This window comes from Mustela erminea, chromosome 2, assembly GCF_009829155.1.
Source record: "Mustela erminea isolate mMusErm1 chromosome 2, mMusErm1.Pri, whole genome shotgun sequence".
NCBI lineage: Eukaryota > Metazoa > Chordata > Mammalia > Carnivora > Mustelidae > Mustela > Mustela erminea.
This window is the reverse complement of record NC_045615.1, coordinates 18,667,358-18,688,339: the sequence shown is the minus strand read 5'-3', so window position 1 is coordinate 18,688,339 and position 20,982 is coordinate 18,667,358. Positions and strand designations below refer to the sequence as shown.

The following is a 20,982-nucleotide window of genomic DNA, read 5'->3' as shown; positions in this document are numbered from 1 at the left end:
TCCGGAATTGTGATGCCACCAACTTTGGCTTTCTTTTTCAATATTCCTTTGGCTATTCGAGGTCTTTTCTGGTTCCATATAAATTTTAGGATTGTTTGTTCTATTTCTTTGGGGAAAAAAAATGGATGGGATTTTGATAGGGATTGCATTAAATGTGTAGATTGCTTTAGGTAGAATAGACATTTTCACAATATTTTTTCTTCCAATCCAGGAACATGGAACATTTTTCCATTTCTTTGTGTCTTTTTCAATTTCTTTCATGAGTACTTTATAGTTTTCTGAGTATAGATTCTTTGCCTCTTTGGTTAGGTTTATTCCTAGGTATCTTATGATTTTGGGTGCAATTGTAAATGGGACTGATTCCTTAATTTCTCTTTCTTCTGTCTTGTTGTTAGTGTAAAGAAATGCAACTGATTTCTGTGCATATACTTTATATCCTGACACTTTACTGAATTCCTATACAAGTTCTAGCAGTTTTGGAGTGGAGTCTTTTGGGTTTTCTATGTATAGTATCATATCATCTACAAAGAGTGATAGTTGGACTTCTTCTTTGCCAATTTGGATGCCTTTAATTTCTTTTTGTTGTCTGATTGCTGAGGCTAGGACTTCTAGTACTATGTTGAATAGCAGTGGTGGTAATGGACATCCTTGCCGTGTTCCTGACCTTAGCGGAAAAGCTTTCAGTTTTTCTCCATTGAGAATATTTGCAATGAGTTTTTCATAGATGTCTTTGATAATATTGAGGTATGTGCCCTCTGTCCCTACACTTTGAAGAGTTTTAATCAGGAAGGGATTCTGCACTTTGTCAAATGCTTTTTCAGCATCTATTGAGAGTATCATATGGTTCTTATTCTTTCTTTTATTAATGTATTGTATCACATTGATTGATTTGCAGATGTTGAACCAACCTTGTAGCCCTGGAATAAATCCCACTTGGTTGTGGTGAATAATCCTTTTAATATACTGTTGGATCCTATTGGCCAGTATTTTGGTGAGAATTTTCGCATCTGTGTTCATCAAGGATATTGGTCTGTAATACTCTTTTTTGATGGGATCCTTGTCTGGTTTTGGGATCAAGGTGATGTTGGCCTCATAAAATGAGTTTGGAAGTTTTCCTTCCATTGCTATTTTTTGGAACAGTTTCAGGAGAATAGGAATTAGTTCTTCTTTAAATGTTTGGTAGAATTCCCCCGGGAAGCCATCTGGCCCTGGGCTTTTGTTTGTTTGGAGATTTTTGATGACTATTTCAATCTCCTTACTGGTTATGGGTCTGTTCAGGTTTTCTATTTCTTCCTGGTTCAGTTGTGGTAGTTTATATGTCTCTAGAAATGTATCCATTTCTTCCAGATTGTTGAATTTGTTGGCGTAGAGTTGCTCATACTATGTTCTTATAATTGTTTGTATTTCTTTGGTGTTGGTTGTGATCTCTCCTCTTTCATTCATGATTTTATTTATTTGGGTCCTTTCTCTTTTCTTTTTGATAAGTCTGGCCAGGGGTTTATCAATCTTATTAATTCTTTCAAAGAACCAGCTCCTAGTTTTGTTGATTTGTTCTATTGCTTTCTTTTTTTTTTTTTTTTTTTTTTTTAGTTTCTATTTCATTGATTTCTGCTCTGATCTTTATGAATTCTCTTCTCCTGCTGGGTTTAGGCTTTCTTTGTTCTTCTTTCTCTAGCTCCTTTAGGTGTAGGGTTAGGTTGTGTATTTGAGACCTTTCTTGTTTCTTGAGAAAAGCTTGTACCACTATATATTTTCCTCTCAGGACTGCCTTTGTTGTGTCCCACAGATTTTGAACCGTTGTGTTTTCATTATCATTTGTTTCCATGAATTTTTTCAATTATTCTTTAATTTCCTGGTTGACCCATTCATTCTTTAGAAGGATGCTGTTTAGTCTCCATGTATTTGGGTTCTTTCCAAATTTCCTCTTGTGATTGAGTTCTAGCTTAGAGCATTGTGGTCTGAAAATATGCAGGGAATGATCCCAATCTTTTGATACTGGTTGAGATCTGATTTATGACCCAGGATGTAGTCTATTCTGGAGAATGTTCCATGTGCACTAGAGAAGAATGTATATTCTGTTGCTTTGGGATGGAATGTTCTGAATATATCTGTGATGTCCATCTGGTCCAGTGGGTCATTTATGGCCTTTATTTCCTTGTTGATCTTTTGCTTAGATGATCTGTCCATTTCAGTGAGGGGAGTGTTAAAGTCCCCTACTATTACTATATTATTGTCGATGTATTTCTTTGATTTTGTTATTGGTTTATATAGTTGGCTTCTCCCATGTTAGGGGCATAGATATTTAAAATTGTTAGGTCTTCTTGTTGGACAGACCCTTTGAGTATGATATAGTGTCCTTCCTCATCTCTTATTATAGTCTTTGGCTTAAAATCTAATGGATCTGATGTAAGGATTGCCACCCCAGCTTTCTTCTGAGGTCCATTAGCATAGTAAATTGTTTCCCAGCCCCTCACTTTAAATCTGGAGGTGTCTTCGGGTCTAAAATAAGTTTCTTTTAGGCAGCATATTGATGGGTTTCATTTTTTTTTTATCCATTCTGATACCCTGTGTCTTTTCATTGAGGCATTTAGTCCCTTAACATTCAGGGTAACTATTGAGAGATATGAATTTAGTGCCATTGTATTGCTTGTAAGGTGACTGTTACTGTACATTGTCTCTCTTTCTTTCTGATCTACTACTTTTAGGCTCTCTCTTTGCTTAGAGGACCCCTTTCAATATTTCCTGTAGAGCTGGCTTGGTGTTTGCAAATTCTTTCAATTTTTGTTTGCCCTGGAAGCTTTTTATCTTTCCTTCTATTTTCAATGATAGCCTAGCTGGATATAGTATTCTTGGCTGCATGTTTTTCTCATTTAGTGCTCTGAATATATCATGCCAGTTCTTTCTGGCCTGCCAGGTCTCTGTGGATAGGTCCACTGCCAATCTAATGTTTTTACCCTTGTATGGTAAGGATTTCTTTCAGGATTTTTTCTTTGTCGCTAAGACTTGTAAATTTTACTATCAGGTGATGAGGTGTGGACCTATTTTTATTGATTTTGAGGGGCATTCTTAGCATCTCCTGAATTTTGATGTTTGTTTCCTTTGCTATAATAGGGAAATTCTCTCCAATAATTCTCTCCAATATACCTTCTGCTCCCCTCTCTCTTTCTTCTTCTTCTGGAATCCCAATTATTCTAATGTTTTGTCGTATTATGGTGTGACTTATCTCTCAAATTCTCTCCTCATGGTCCAGTATTTGTTTGTCTCTCTTTTGCTCAGCTTCTTTATTCTCTGTCATTTGGTCTTCTATGTCACTAATTTTTCCTTCTGCCTCATTTATCCTAGCAGTAAGAGTTTCCATTTTTTATTGCACCTCATTAATAGCTTTTTAAATTTCAATTTGGTTAGATTTTAGTTCTTTTATTTCTCCAGAAAGGGCTTTTATATCTCCTGAGAGGGTTTCTCTATTACCTTCTATGCCTTTTTCGAGCCCTGCTAGAACCTTGAGAATCGTCATTCTGAACTCTAGATCTGGCATATTACCCATGTCTGTATTGATTAGGTCCCCAGCCTTCAGTACTACCTCTTGTTCTTTTTTTTTGTGGTGAGTTTTTCCACCTTGTCATTTTGTCCAGATAAGATTTGCTTTCTCCTCCTCTGGAATTCCGCTGTTCTCCTTGGTGAGTGAAGTTGGTCTTGGCTGGGTTTCTTGATCTTCTGGGGGAGGGGCCTGTTGTAGTGCTTCTCAAGTGTCTTTGCCCCAGGTGGAATTGCACAGCCCTTACCAGGGGCCGGGCTAAGTATTCCTCTCGGGTTTGCTTCCAGGAGCTTTTGTTCCCTGAGCGCTTTCCATAGAGTTCCGGAGAATGGGAATGAAGATGGCGGCCTCCCAATCTCTGGCCTGGAGGAGCCGAGAGCTCGGGGTCCTGCTCCTCAGTGCACCCTCAGAGAAAAGCGCCAACCACCCCTGTCTCCCTGGCCTCTGGTTGTGCTTGGAGGAAAGCGCTCAATCTCTTGCACTTGGAGAAAAGCGCCCGGTCTCTTCCATCTCCATGGCCTCCGGCCGCGCTCTGAGCTCACCTAGCCTCTGACCCGTTCAAGGTAACCCCGAACTGAGAGCTCACTCCTTGATTTTGTTGCTGTAGCCAGCTTCCCAGCTTTAATACCTGTGAGCTCTGTGACACTCAGACATCCCCGGTCCTTCTGTGACCCCGCGGGACCTGGGGTTATGCTGCCCCTGCATGGGCTTCCCCCTGGATAGCCTCTGAAGCTATGTCCCTCCCTGGAGCAGACTTTTAAAAGTCCTGATTTTGTGCTCCGTTGCTCCCCCGCTTGCTGGGAGCCGGCCCCTTCCCCCATGGTCTATCTTCCCGTCAATTTGGATTCACTTCTCTGCAGTGCCTACCTTTCAGAAAGTGATTGATTTTCTGTTTTTAGAATTGTTGCTCTTCTTCTCTTTGATTTCCCATTGGATTTGTAGGTGTTCACAATGGTTAGATAAGCTATATAGCTGATCTCCTGCTACCTGATATCATTGCCGCCTGCTACTTCTCCACCATCTTCTATTTCTCTATCTGGCTAAAATTTTTTAAACAAAAGATACAAGATCTCTGTGCTTATTTGTATGTTATGTATGTTATAGGTATGTGATATTTTTCTACCTGTGGATCATATTGGCGATATTAATTTGTGAAGAGTTCTATTTGATTGGCTTAAAGAAATATAAGTGCTTATGTAAATTAAATAAACAACTCCAAATATTTTTCGAGTTCACATGATCAGAGATAAACTTTGATAAATAAAAGTTCCTTTAGGTTGTTGGTTTAATATAAATAGGCATGTCTTTGGAGTTATCAGCATTAAATACAATGCCGATAAAAAACTGATTCCACCTGGGTTTATTAGTCAAATAAATTCATGTCTCTCTGTTACAAAACTTGTTAACAAGAAAATCCACTTGAGATGATGACTAACTTTGCCTAATGTCTCATAAAGTTTCTGTGAGTAATGTAAACATAATTGTTGGGAACAAATGATTAAGATAGATAAAAATGGGATAAGACTTTTTAGATGCCATAATTATGTTTTATGGTATGTGTACTTGAAAAAGTAGCTTCCACAAATCTTTTTGGTAACTTAAAACTGTCAGGTTTTGCTAAGTTAAATTAAACATGGGAATTTCGTTAAATATCTGGATCATTTTCCAAGGAAGATAAAACACTAAAACATTAATCACTGAACAGAGGTTTATCTACTTTTGGCTTCCTGTTGCAGAGAAACTAAGATAAATTCAAGACTGTGAGTTAACCATTTCTTGTGCCACGTTGAAAGATTGTACTTTTCTAAAGGGCATATGCTTCTAGATATCATAAAATATATTTATAAATCTGTTGGCCCACAATTGCTTACTTCTTAGTTTTCACTAGTAATTAAGGATTCTAAGAATTAATAATTCTAATTAATATATGTAAAAGTCAATTCATAGGAACAATAAGGAGGGAAAAAAATGACTGTATATGAGGAGGAGGCAAGGAAAGTAGGGTGTGTATTGTCAGTAAGAGAAGAGCAAGTTGTAGAACGTTTGTGGAAAAGAAATCTTTGAAAAGGAATTTTAAAGTGTCAAGCTGGCTAAGATTAAAATGAATTTATTTAAAAATCAGTTTTAATGTCAAAATATACTCATGCAAAATTAGATTTTTTTCTCTGTTAAAAGGACATTTTCTGAATCATTCGTCTGCTCTTAATGAGGAAGTGTAAGCAAAGTTTATTTACCTTTAATATAATTTATCTAGCAAACAGAGATTCTATGTTTTGTCTTTATCAGGTCATTGATTACTTGGAAAAGCTATATTTTCTCTATTAAAAGATCAAACAAACAATCCCCCACCAGATTCTCAAATACAGAAAATGAACTGGCAGTTGCCGGAGAGTAGAGAGATGGGTGAAGAGGTGAAGGGGATGAAGAACACACTTCTTGTGATGAGCCTGAGTAATGCACGGAGTTGCTGAATCACTATATTGTACACCTGAAACTACTATAGCACTGTATGTTAATTACACTTAAATTAAAAAAGAACTAAGTCTTTTGCAGTCATGTCACCTTCTACATTTGTCTTTGAAATCTTTTGCGCACTTTGGTTAAACGAATAATAAAATATTATTTTATAATTTTCTGTGATCCTACTTTGTCAACTGTGCAACACATTTTGATAGTTTTCCTAAACTTCCCCAAACCAAATCCCAGGTCTTTTAGACTGTGAACTAACTTGGGTTTTTTTTTTCAGAGGGTCCCTAGAATCTCAAAGGATTCATCCTCTTTCCTTATAAAAAGGGAGATGTTAAACTAATTAGGCTTATTTGATATGTTTAATTATATGGGAAAATTGTCAAATAAGAAGTAATGCTGAACTCTATTTACCTTATGTTTTTATAGGCATCTGTAAGTGTCCCCTAAATTATATACAATTTCTAAAATTCTCGTCATGTCCTAAAATAATATTATCAGTCATAATTTTAAAATGTGTGTTACAAAAATAAGAAAAGAATGTCTTTCACATTTATAGGCTGTTACTATTTTATCAATGCTTTTACAAATGTATTTCATTTTGGAGTGCCTGAGTGGCTCAGTTCGTTGAGAGTCTGACTCTTGGTTTCCACTCAGGTCATGATCTTATGTGTTGTGGGATCGAGCTCCAGGTCCACTCTGAGTTAAGTGGGGAGTCTGCTTGAGGATTCTCTCCCTCTTCCCCTCCCCTCACACTCTCTTTTTCTCTCTCTCTCTAAAATAAAACAAATCTTAAAATCAACAAAAAAAAATGTGTTTCATTTTCAGAGAAATTCTTAGGACTCTGACGAGTTCTTTAGAATACAGGTCTCTGATAACTTCAGACCACTGAATTGAATTTAAGGAACCTTTTCTCAAACTATCTATGATTTATGGCAGTTTGGTAAAATATATCTTTGTGCACCTATACGAAACAATGACTTTTTCCCACCATTGGCACTTTTAAAAAATTTTTATTAACATATAATATATTATTTGCTTCAGGGGTACAGGTCTGTGAATCATCAGTCCTACACAATTCATAGCTATCTGATACCTCAAGAATTCAGAAACTCAATGACTACTCTTATTTTCATGGTAATATAACTATTTGCATCAGTCTGATAAGAACCTGTTCTTGCAGATGGGCAGCTGCCTTTTCCATGGCTAAAATTCTATTAGAAAGGATCATTCCCATGTGGAGAACCACCCCCAGCTTTTGAACTTCATGGTGACTGGGGAACCCACTCTACTGGCCAGGTACTTCGGCAAGTTTGTGTTGTTTGGCCAGTTGTACAGCATTTTCACTGTGCTCATCACCTTCAGCCTTCAGTACTAACGTGCCAAGGGCATGATTAAGACATCATTCGCAAATCTGTAGAAACCCTTCAAATACCCTGGCTAAAAGCACCACCATTGGTCCTTCTGAATCTCAGATCTACTTCTTTTGGAACTCCTACTCCTAAGCTCTCCTCTTTTGAGATAACCACAGGGTGCCCAATGGACCCTACTTTTATCCACAACTGATAAAATGTATAATTTTAATATTGTAAAGACCAATTGCTTTTGTTGAAAATAACCATACTTTAGTAAAGCAGTCTTTCCAAAGTACACTCCCAGGAGACAAAAACATCAGACATCAAAATCTACAGCCTGAAGATTTCATCACTGGAAAAGACACCTGCAGAAAGACTCCCTTCAACCTCACTGAAAGGGACCTTACCAGGAATTGAAGCAGATGTCATCTGAGGCAGACCGCTTTCCCAAGGTGACTGAACCAAACTTGTGTACCTTTTTTTTTTTTTAATTTAGCTCCCCCCACCCCAGACCTCTATACTTTTTCCTTGCTGTTGCTTCTGACCTTATTTTCTCTTTCTTTAAGGCAATGCTTTTATTCACATTTCCCAGTCTATCACAAAAGAGGAAAACCCTGGGGCACCTGGATGGCTCAGCTGATTGGGTGTCTGATTCTTGATCTCAACTCAGGTCTTAATCTCAGGGTTGTGAGTTCAAGCCCCATGTTGGGCTCCATGCTGGGTGTGGAGCCTGCTTAAAAAAAGAGAGAGAGAAGAAATACGGGGTGGGGGGAAGGACTTTCTGGCTGCTGGATGTGTCACCAGAGACTCCAGTCTGTTCATGATGTCAGAGTCCTCTTGGTCTTACCTGTAAGAATCCCTCTTTAACCCTCTTGCCACCGTCACTTATACCTGCAAGACTATGAATGTTAACTGTTGCCTTAGGATATTACAGCTAGGTGTTCCCATACCTTGTTTCAACCTCTCCCTAGTCATTACTGTCTAGCTCACTAAACACCTCCACTTTTGAAAACTGTAGGATATTTGGTTCCCCATGTTGTTTTCCTTATTTAAATACGATCTATCCCCCTGCACCCATGCAAAGGCCTAACTCCTTTTTACAAGGGTTTTTAAAAAGATCTCTTTAGGAGTGGATGGTACCTCACAGAATGTCATCCCAGTTCCTCTGACCCCTTGCTTAGAAGGTCGATCAGGATATTTCAGCTAATGGATCTTTCAATGACCAGACCTTAGCTGGGTCATCTGTGCTCTACCTGGCTTCCTTTCGGTCTGTGGTGGATAGCATTTTAATAGGCATATGAATGTTTAGATAGCTGGCAAATTGGAGATCAATGTTTATTAGGACATTTAATTGTCCTAATAATATCTGCTAATATCTGTAACAACTCAGAAACCTCCCATGGTCCTCCCATTGGTCCACCCCATTAAGCTTCTATGGCCATCTTAAACAGAAACTTCCAGGAGTCACACATAACTCTGTGTTTGCCCCAGTTGGGACAGCCTTCCTTCCTTGGGTCAGAGTAAGTGCCAATGAACATGTATGATTAAAAACCTCTCCCCAATGTTAAGAGAGCCAGCCGATTTCACAACCAAAGCAGTAGTATACTCAACAATGGTCACTTGACTCATTGGCTAAGGTAGTTTTGGACAATCGTATAGCCCTCGATTACCTATTTGCTGAAGAAAGAGGCATTTGTGCAATAGCTAATACCACTTGTTATATCTGAATAAATGCCAGTAGTGGTAGAAACACAATTATATGGGATCAGGGAACAAGCGCACTGATAACAATAGATTTTACCCAACTCTCCATGATTGTTTGGTTTGTTCAGTTGGCTACTTTCAGGTCTTATAGTCATGGTTCAGAGCCATCATATAATTTGGATTTGTCATGTTACTTTTTTTTTTTTAAGATTTTATTTATTTAGACAGACAGAGATCACAAGCAGGCAGAGCAGCAGGGAGAGAGAGAGAGGGAAGCAGGCTCCCCGCCAAGCAGAAAGCCTGATGTGGGGCTCGATCTGCAGACCCTGAGATCATGACCTGAGCCAAAGGCAGAGGCTTAACCCACTGAGCCATCCAGGCATCCCTGTCATGTTACTTTTAATTCTGTTTTGCATAATTACTTTTAAACTTTGTACCTGTTGCCTGTTGAATCTCTGCAGAAGTGATACACTAAAAATAGAATGATGTTAGATCAGTGTTTTGAGATGATTTCCAGTGCATACAGTCGAGACAAGATATGAACTTAAGAGTGGAAAATACCTAAGAGCCCCTCCTTCTACCTTTATTGTTGTTCAAATGTGGTTTCTATGGTTTCCATCTCCACCTACTTTCTCTGTAGTGTGGGACATAACTCTCAGGAAAGGTCCTTCCTGGCACCAAGATACATAGACAGACAAAAACATTTAATAAATAAACAACCAGATACTTGAACACTGATGCATTTGAGGGAAGACCTAGATCCAAAGGGGCAAATGTGAAAATAAAGGAAACCGAATTAAAAGGCAAGTCAGGAAGCAAGGAAGAGAGTTCTCAGTCATGTACCACTTATTACAGCTTACTCTACATTCCCCAGCAAGAAGAAACTTACTTTACATACTCCAGCAGAAAGAAGGAAGATTTTCTTCTGGCCTAGCAACAACTCAGACAATGAGAAGCCACCATAACCCCAAATTCTGCTGTCCTCCAAGAAACTTTTGTTCAAAACAATCCCTTCTTTCCCACAAGCCTCACTCCTTTGTTCTTTGGACTTGCCTTTGTTCATCATATTTTGCATGTCCCAAATTGTATTTCCTCTGCTATTCTCAAATAAACTAATTTTTACTAGTTAAGCAACTGGCTATTTTATTCTTAAGGCTGACACTTCTGTATCATGAATTGTTCACTTTTTAGATGATGTCTATCAGGCATTTATGCCCTGCCTCTCACTAGAATATGGTATCTATCTGTCAGGTAGGGTGCCTATAGCGGTCTTCTTGAGAATACAGTTCGTGAAGAGAGAATAATGTTTCTCTCAGATTCTGACAGTAAAATTGGACAATAAGGATCCTGGAGGGAATGGTAACCTCCCTGTAACAGTGTGCTTCTTGTACACAAAGCAAATGATGGCCAGAGATTAGATAGTGTGGTAGAAATTTAGAGAGAGAGCTGTGGGAAACAGGAAAGGACTAAAGAATGAACCAAGTACTTTGATTCCAAGAATACATCAGAGAAAACAACAAAGACCCACAGAAGGTAGGAGAAGAGGCTGAGAGACTAGAAGAAAATGAATAAGAGTGTCTTTTCTAGTTAATGAAATTAATGAAATGGGGGTAATTAACAGACTTCGAAGATTTGCCAATTTCAGATCTGCAATATACATGAATCCTGGGTGGTATAATATCTAGTAGCAATACCTGTTAGAGCCGGATGGAACCTAAGTCTCTCATTTTATGCATAAAGAAACTGAGTCGTGGTGCAGTGAGAGACTTATGCATTGTTACCTGTCTAAATAATTAGAGACACAAGCCCAGGATCCACATCTCACATCCCTAGCCAGGGTTGCTGCCAATCCACCTGGCATGTATGATTTTTAGTAGCTATAGATCATAGAACACAGTGTCTATGATAATATAAATTGCTTTACATCAAGCACATGGATTTTGCATCAAGTAGTTTTAATTATAAGGCTATAAATATGTCAAAAGCATCTGACAACATCTTATTAAATTACAAGAGTGAGTTCAAGTAGTTTCTGATGTGGGCATGTTCCCAAGAAGAATGAATTTCATAGGCAGGAGTTACCCAGGCCTCTCCTTTCCTTTTCCTGCCCCCTCTTTTCCTTTTTTAAATTTTGTTTGTTTTAAGCATTGAAAATATTGCATAGAAATCAAACATAAATCAAATTATGGAAATGAAAAAGAAATATTTCATCCAAGTTGTTTTTCTTCCTTTTATCTTCTAATTTCTTCAAATGATGGTAGGATTTAATATCTAGAGGGAATTGTTTGGAACTCCAAATAGGAAAACCTGAGGTTTTTTCCTGATGCAATACTAAGTGTAGCTGCTATTTTAAGTTGTACTTCATTTGGAAATGGTACATAAGTCTACAAAAATCTTAAAAAAAAAAAAAAAGAGTGAAAAGAAGTAAGTTCAAGGAACTATCTCTTATGTTAGTAGACTCCTGGACAAAACTTGAAGCTGATAGTTTCTTGTTTTGTTTTGTCTCACCCTCCCCTTTTTTTTAGAAGCTCAAGTACATATGTGAAGTATGATAATTCTTTTTTTTTTTTTTTTAAGTATGACAATTCTTAATGACAACTGTGAGAGTATTGGCCTTTTTCATTGGTAGCTGCCTGAATAATTTAAGGGTTTGTATCAGGTTTAGAGGAAGGATTTCTCCGATTACATCTTCCTGTGATCACACTGGGATTCGAGGCAATGATTTCTGAATGTGTTCTCCTATAGGAGATCTCATCATGTCGCTGTGTAATTCCACTACTGTTATCTCTCCTCATCTGTGTCTGAAGCACTCTTATGAACACTTGTATCAGGTTCTAAAAAAGGAAGACAGAAACCATTTCAAGTATTTACAACAAAGGGAATTTAATGCAGGGGTTGTTGATTACCCTGGTGATGGCAGAGTTCAGAAGCCAATCAAGGAAGAGGGAAGGAACCCAGAGAAATTAGCAACAGCAAGAAACACTCGAGTCTCTAGGCTGTTACCTACAATTACAATGGCAATTACGCAGGAGCTGCTCTAGATCTGTCAGGATTATGAGAGTAGAAGATATTCTCAGGAGACTTCTAATTTGGTTGGGAAGGACAGCCATGGACAGGAAACACAGGGTGAGTGAGGGCTAAGTGGTGGGGACACATGCTAAGAACCAGAGGGCAGTGCCTGAGGAAGACAGAACTCAGGGGCCTCCCAGGCCACTGTGAAATGAGCTAAAGAATACTTTTCATGGGGTGATTTTTATGTAACTTAAAACTTTCAGAGACTAATCTGGCCTCAGGGAGTATCTTTGAATAAGTACCTTATAACCACTGTTTATTCTCTTAGAAATAATCATGTCTTATGCAGAAAGAGCTTTTCCTCTCAGTGGGTCAAAGAGATGTATTTATTCAGGAAGAAAGGAGACCCAGATGAAATCTTTTTGCTCTTCTAAAGAAAATTGGCAGATTTAAAATTTATGTTCACAAAACAGCATATCTGACCATATACAAAGACTCTTGCTAAGGTCCACTGAAAGCAACACAGCAAGGTCAACAAAGTTTTGGGGATATCTGCAATCACCTTTTCTCATGTCCCACCTTTTCTACATGCTTCTTTGTTTCAATGTGGGCACTCAGCACTTTCAGGAGCTCTTGTACATTTTCCCTTAGTGAGTCTAACTGGATTAAAAGGATCAGATTTAAGTCATTTACAACATAGGATACATTTAAATCACCATAACATCCTATGGCCTTCCAAGATATATATATATATGCAATAACCGATCCTTAATGTTGGCATATACTTTGGGGAATAAAGTTTTAAAATTAGAACATGAAAAATGGAAAAAGGCAAGGATATTTTGAAGAAGTAGTTTGGGTACAGAATATTTAAAAATAAGCATTTATATCATCGGTATGAGTATTTAGGAAAAACTTCCAAATAGTAAAAAAAGAATTTTAGAATAGCACATGTACATCAGGTCTTAAGATAAAGTTTAATACATTTGATCATGTTAAAGGACACAAACACAGCCAATCTAACCAATTTTCAGGCATGCATTTACATAAATATATTAAATTAAGAAAAGAAATTGTACACTTAAACATCCTTTTCACCTAAAAATCATTAAATCCACAGATCAACAATAAAAACCAATTCTCTGCATTTACCACTTCAAGATACAATGTTCTATTTTAAAGATAACACAAATACACTTGTTAGAATTTATATGCATTATACATATATTATATATTACATAGATAGTGTGTATACATATGTAGTGTTTGTACAGATAGATAAATATATATACATGTGTGTGTGCACACGTACAGATACACACAGATGTACTTCAGGCCATCTTTACTATTCTTGCCGGATTCTAAAGTTGAGCTGAATTGGAGCTGGTTGGGTTTGATTATTGTCTTTTGCTTCGAACAAGTTCATCATACCCACTGGGTTCACAATCCCCCACAGTAAACGTCCTTGCCTTTTCTGTAGCACATAACCATGCTAGGCACCTCAATAAATATTTGTGGAATTAATAAATGGAAGGATAGCTGAATAATACAGGATTGATCCAAGAAAACCGCTTGTTATAATAACTGGGTTAAATAAATCACATTAAGTCAAATTTAGAAGGATTATCTGAGTCCATCATTTTGGTTGTTTCTCTTCAGATGAACATTTATAGAAATCCCAGCTAATACCTGTATTAACTGTGCTCCCTCAAACATGTACCTGCTTTCACTACTGGTTCCTACAGCTTTTCACCTCTTAACAGAAGTTCAAACAAGGGTTTGTTCTGGTATCTGGAATAAGGTTACAGACAAATTGTCCCATTTGTCAACAACCCAGAGGAAAATGAACAGCTGGGAAAACTAAAACATGTTGGAAGAATGATAAAGTTAACTATTCTTTAAAACTGGACAAAGTTAATCCCAGGTAAAGCCAGGAAAGACATAGGAGTTTCTTTGCAGATTTCTTTTACGCTAATTGATGATAATAATTTGGTAATTTTTTCACTTGAATTAGATGGGTTTCTTTCAAATTAATAGTCTTCTTTAACATGTCCTAGGGAGTCAAGCCCCCCAAATTCCATAGTACATTTTTATCATTTACCTTGCTACTACATGGTTCTTGGTGCAAAAATGTCCTGTGAATATGAGAGATGGAAAATACTTGACTTCCCATAAGGCTGTCAATTCAATTTCTCAATAGTGCTACGGAAAGAATGTATTAATAGTATTAGGTTCTACTATACATGAAATCTTCATTTATTCTAGAAAAGACATGTATCAGATTTTAAGAATGAGGTAAAGAGAGATCCAACATACTTATTAGACAGAGGCTACACCAAACTTGGCAACACATCATTTGTGTGAATGGAAATTATTGGCTAGTTGTTTTTTAGTGTAAAAAGAAATGTATAGCAATTCGCCTCTAACCGTGAAGAAAAGCTTATTTTAAATTTATCCCTTATGAATTTCCCATCACTGTTAATGTTCTGCTTTTTCAATCCTATGTGCTAAAATGTACCTTTTTAACTTAAAATATTATAGTCAATTGAGGTAAATCCCCAAGCACTTGTTAATTTGCATGTATATGTATACATGTATTTTGATTTTAAGTAATATATAATCAACACATGCAAAACAACTTGAAACTTGATGTCTGACTTTGTGATATATAATGGCATGTAACTTTAGAATTCACATTGAATTAATATCTTTTTTTTTTTTTTTTTGTAAGTCAGTGTGTAGTCTTGCAAGGAAATAAAAAAGCAGTAACAAGTTTAAGGCCTAAGGCTTTATGTTAATGTGATCAATCCATTATTTATTTTTTATCTTTGCAACCTGCTTATATATGACCTTCACAAAAGAAAGCAAGGTAAGTGATGGGTGTCCCTTGGGCTCATATGTAACTGGAGATTTTAAGATTTTAAGAAAGTGCTGATTTGATAAAGGAACACATCTCTTAATGACAGCTAGGGAAACTACTGCTATGATTGAGAACAATACAGCATGACAACCCTCATGCTCTCTTGAATACAGCTTACTCTCCTTTACAGCTATTTTAAAGCAATTTCCAAAACTTATGAGAAGATATTTAAGAGAAAGAAGCTTGAAGTTGGCTAGGATTATTGTTTGGCAGATCTTGTGGTCATGTTTTTAGTGTTTTTAATATGGAAATTCTTCTGTTCTTAAGTTTCTACCTTCTTTGACTTCATTAATTACTGGAGGCGTGACTAATTTGGGTTAGTGTGATGAAGAGAAAGAATGTAAGATAGTAAACATTTCTTCAGGATATTCTAAAGAGGAACTTCCTGAAAGTATTGCCAGCATTCATAATAAGGGGCCCACTACCTTCCTACGGGTGATACAGAAATATGTATATTTTTGGGGCATGAGACTTTGGTCTGATTTCTCTGCCAGTTCAAGTCTCATCCCAGAGTCCCAGAGGTGGGCAAAGAGTACTGGAATAATCCTTTGCAAAACAGACTCTGTAGAGATGGTCATGCCTGAATAGGAAATAGCTACTAGCTTTTCCTACTGTTAGCTCAAGCTCTTGCCTGGGATATTTGTGTTTTCCCGTTTGTGAATGATGGAAACAAGGTGAACTGGAGCATCCAGGCTGGTAGTCATGTAGGCGTTTGGTTATTTCTCTCCGTAACTGTAATAGATCAACCTAGTCTATTTGTATTTGTCTACTGTTCATGATACAGCATCTGAGCAAATGTGACAGTGGGAGAGGGGATTTTTTTAGGAAAATAAAGAAAAGGTCATAAGCAGGAAAATCAATAGCAACCTACCACAGCACATCTTCATTATGGGTGCACTGAGGACATATCTGTTCAGTCAAATCCAATAGAAATGGGAGGGAAGAAGAGGTTAACGGAAAAAGAACACATAGGGGGTGGGTGGGAGGAGAGAGAAAGAGAGAGGCAGGGGTGGGGGTAGAGAAAAATACTATAGGTACACTCCATAGAGATGTCAGAACTGTAATTTATCGATCAGCCAAGTACATCTGCCTGTGGTATACCTTATTTTCCACTTAAAAATTTGGGTTTAACTTCTCTTTTCTGTTTCAAAGTTAAGAATGTTAGAGTAATAATTAAGTTTAAGTTAATGATACTTTAAAAGACCCTCGATACAGCACCTAACCTTGTGTCTTTCGCCTGGTAAGCTTGTTATACAGTTTATGATGGAGAGATAAAAGCAATATCAAAAGAAACATATTAAAGTTGTTAATACATCGGTATGTAATCATTTTCAAGGAAATCAATAGAGATTTCTGCTCTGAAGTATTGAAATGAAAAAGGGAATGGTTTTCTATTTAGGTTGTATTTTTGGAATGTGTTTCTCTGTTCCTTATGAAGTAGTCCATTATCTGAGAAGACTTCTGAGTATCTTTGTGATAAAATATTTTACAATAGCCACAATTCTAAGAAGAAAAGGTATGGATGGAACTTTTTATCAACACACAAGGTTTTGTTTGTTTGTTTGTTTGTTTAACTCTTCCCTTCTTTTCAATTTAATGATGTGCCAATTCTGTTTTCTTCTCATTACCTTAACTAACTGGCAAGAAAAAAGGTTCTATGAACCAGCACAAGAGTCTAACAAGAGCAGTGGTAGAGAGTTTTTCTCCAAACCTTTATAACTACCTTAATAGCACTTCACATTAAATTAACACCCAAAGCTTAAGCTCCAAAATGGACAAAGGGATAATCATATACATTTTTCTATCTCTTTATTTTATTTTTATCTCACATCTCACATGAATCTACATTCATGCCAAGGACATTTTTCTCCGTTCTGATTGTGTGCTTTAAGAACCAAGTAGATGTTGCCATTCACAAGATAAAACAATCACTTTTCCCTAACTCATGCTTGAAACCAATTCCTACCTGCCTATCATAGAGCATTTAAGATAATTCTCCAGTCACATAGTTTAAAAGTCTTATTGGAAAAAAAAAAAGCCAAAAATTGTTTTTGAAATGATCACATGATCACAGAGTTTCAGCTTTGTAGCTGTCAATTAGCCACTGCTCTTTACGTCTCTGCCAAGAAGAGAAAGAAATGACTCCAATGACTTCACTTCTTTGCTCAGATTTAAGATCCATGGTTCTCACTATCTCCTCTTTTAGAAGATTTTGGTCTTTTATTCTAATGACTCACAATAGAAAAGGCAGTGACACCTGGGGTACATATGTTTTCCTAAGACATCGGAAACTCTTTCACTTGGGAAAGGACTGTGTAAAAAGTCTGCGCCTGGTCAGTTTTATATAGATATTTTTAAACAGGAGGATTAATGGCAATAGAACACCTTTTCTTTTGGAGAGATTCTTTTGAAGAGCTGGAAAGATTAAGTGTGTAAGAAGAAACCTCGGATTTTTCAGATTTTGCTCAATCTATAGCAGTGTCCTTATTGTTTTCGGTGCAACTATGAACAGGAGAATGTGTAATAAAACCACACAATTTGACAGATTTAGACAGCTGGCTCCCTTACCAGAAGTTCACATTTTGTTAATGTCACCCACACTGAATAAGGGACGATTAGATGGTAAGGTCCATTTACAAAAATGGTTGTCAGGACATTTTTTTTTTTTTTAATTGTAAAACTTTCTGTGATGGAATTCAGTAAAAGGGCTATGAAGAGAAAGCAAGGGAGACAAAAGACTGCTATTAACCTCCAGATGCAGGCTACTGCAGGTTCAGGGCAAGATTTGTCACACTCTTGGGCCAATGAAGTGTTAGTGTGACTAGAAGGGACCACCCCTTTTCTGGGGTAAGAGGGCAATTTGGTCTCCATGCTCATTTAATCCGGAGACTTCTTTGAATAGACTGTCAATTGAATCTAAATTGTGCAAAATTATGCATGCACTTTTTAATGCAGGCTATTGTTCACTAAGCACTGAACCAAGATTTCTCAACCCATTTCCATTCGGCATGAGGTCACTTGAAACTTAAGTAATCATATATGGAAGACAAGAGCAGTGTACTTAAACAACCTTTCTACATAAATGCTCAGTGTGCTTTAATTGCAAATCTCTCACCTTAAAACAATAGAGAAACACTAGTTACACGATTTTATTCTTTTTAATTGAGGCTCACATTCCTATAGGTAAGGAGCAGATTTGGTAAGGAGTCAGTCTGTGCTGCATAATCTATGCTAGCGTACAATTTAGATTCTGGAAGAACAGATGTTTACAGGACAACTTAGAGCCGGTGTGCACATCACGAGAGATGTTTTCTCAGTAGTGCAAAGAGGCCATATAATTTTGTTATGATCTGAATGTGGAGCGCTGACCGCGAAAACGAGTAGGAAAAATGTCTATCAGAATTTTGCTGCTTTAAATTTAGAACATGACCTCTCTTTAAAAACCTGAACAGAACATTTACAAAAAATTATTCATACATTAACCAAAGAGGGTTTTCATCGAGTACTAAAGGAACATATACATTAAAACTCATATTTGGAGAGAATTATTATTTAAAAAATTTGTACAAGTGACAGCTTACATAGCCAAGATTTGTTAAGAACAAGTGAGCTCTTCCCCAGTGAGTTTTGTTCAGTGGGAAATGTGCAACATTCTAATCACATATACACTGACAGTCTTGCTATGGTGAAAAGCGCTTTACATAAGTTTAATGCTGGAATTTTATAAGGATTGGCTGTTTTCTTGCTTTTTCATCCGTCGTTAAGGATTACATGTTGGCACAAGGATACATGGCTAGATTAGATCCACAGCACATTAAAGACTGTTTGCTCACTTCCCTTCTTTCCAATTAAGTTGGTGAAAAATGTAACTTTAGTATTTTACAGGACAGGGCAAAGGTGTTTCATCTAGGTGATGTCTATATTATAAAATAAAATAAAAAATATAAATAGGTAACACAAACCCAGTGCCTATTGTTAGATACAATATATAATAAAAGCAGACCTTTTAGGAAGATTGATTTTAGAATATGCTGTTATGATTTAATTATAAAACACTTGAAAACAATCTTGAGATTAAACTAGAGTAACCAGATTTCTCGGCCAATGAGAAGGTAAGTGAGTAACATTCTATAACTGGATACACGGATACAAATGAAGATTACAATTTTATATCAAGTCTCCCATTTGGAAATTCATCAGGGAGTTCTGAAACATTCTCTCACATTATAATCCTTTAATATAAAAATATTGCCTTTTTTTATTAGATCCATCAGATTGCACAGTCATGTTTCAAAACTCCATTAAGTTGACTTTAGTTATTACAGACAGAAAATTCCTGGGAAGTCAAATAATCTCCTCTGGTTACATAAAAATTCCGTTATCAATTTACAATGGAATTTCTGTGTAAATTACTCCACACAAGGAAGTATATATTTTTAAAACCCATCTGTTTTGCAACCACGCGTATAGGGGTCATGAGTGTGTGTGTGTATGTGCCTAGGTGAACAAACGTGCCAACATACACACACAGGATCTGCCCATTTCTGGAAAATTATTTTTAAATTAATAAAAGAAAATGAAATCACAGGAAGTGTGTAGCAGGATAACAGTCTTTCTTTTTAATGACAGGATAAAAAATAAATGCCCATTGGAAAGGAATATTCAAACAGTCCCAGAAACTATACAATGTAACTTGTTAGATCCAGCAAATAAGATGTCATGTCAATGATCTGATCAAGAATACCTGCCCGGGTCACTCGGCGGATGTTTCTGTCCACTTGTTCACACTGAGGACCAAGATATCCTTTTTTACAGAGGCACTTGTTTGGTCTAACACAGACACCTCCATGACGACATGCTGGCTCGCATTTTGCTGGGAGGGGAAAAAAAAAAAACAACCAAGCAATAAAATCACACGATCGTTCTGTATGTCAGAGACAGCACCAAGTAGGAGGCCAACAAGTATTTAATGAGTAGGGGAAGGGAGGAGGAGGAGGAGGAGGTAGCCAGTCACAGAATGATCCAAAAGATAATGAATACAAGAAGGAAAGCAGGTTATGTGGGGGTTAGAAGTCAGTAGAGAATGGAAGACATTTCCAGGGAAGCAGAGATCATGGGAAACAATTTCAATCCCTTGTGGAACTTCCTCTGTTTGAAATGAGGATTTCAGCTCTTTCAAACCTCTGTTCCACTAGGGCATTTCCAAAAGAGGGCCTTCCAAGTAACTCTGTTCCCATGCCTCTGGGGCAGGATCTTAAAATGGGAAGGGCCAGGCCTGAATGGGAGACCTAAGGGCTTCAGCATCTTCGGTGTAGTATAAAGGAACTGTCAGTTCTCAGGTTAGATGGGATCTCTCCCATGTGGATTGCCTTGGATTCTTCTTTCTCTTTGCTCCCAGGGAGCACATTCTATGTATGGTTTCATCTCCAATAACACTTTCTAGCCCCTGTTTGGGGCAGTGCGATCAGCCAGGGAAGGATATTCATAGCAATCCTTTTCAGGGTTACTCTATACACAGGATCTCTTCGTATAAGGATTTTTACCACTACAATGGTAAATGCAGCGGACTTCGCACCTGAGTGACTCAGTCAGCTAAATGTCTGACTCTTGGTTTTGACTCAGGTCATAGCTCCACGCTGGGTATGGAGGCTGCTGGAGATTCTCCCTCTCTCTCTGCCCCCGCCCCCCCCAAGCCCTGCTTGGACACTCTCTCTGTAAAACAAACAAACAAACAAATAAGTTCCCTTTAAAAAAAAAAAGATCTATTGCTAAAATGAGATGCAGAGATAAAGTTGGTTGTATATGTTAACTGTGTTTTATTGATGGGCTAAATCTGGGATGTGCAGCAACTGTAGACAGAATTGAATTCCTTGAACATGTTTCTTTATACTTTTAGGGGACAAGGTTATTTTAACCTTTTCACCAAATACATTAATCAAAACTCAGGGGTCTGGGGCGCCTGGGTGGCTCAGTGGGTTAAAAACCCAGGG

At 37.3% G+C, this 20,982-nt stretch overlaps 1 protein-coding gene across 1 annotated transcript in view; it reads right to left on the bottom strand.

Annotated features, from left to right (window-relative positions):
- Window positions 1-19,563: 19,563 nt before the first annotated feature.
- HHIP (hedgehog interacting protein) overlaps window positions 19,564-20,982 on the bottom strand; it is an 86,772-nt gene continuing 85,353 nt past the window's right edge. The window contains exon 13 of the mRNA XM_032332395.1: window positions 19,564-19,865. Within this exon, the coding sequence (XP_032188286.1) occupies window positions 19,672-19,865 (194 nt within the window). The 3' untranslated portion in view covers window positions 19,564-19,671. The remainder of the gene's footprint in view (window positions 19,866-20,982) is intronic.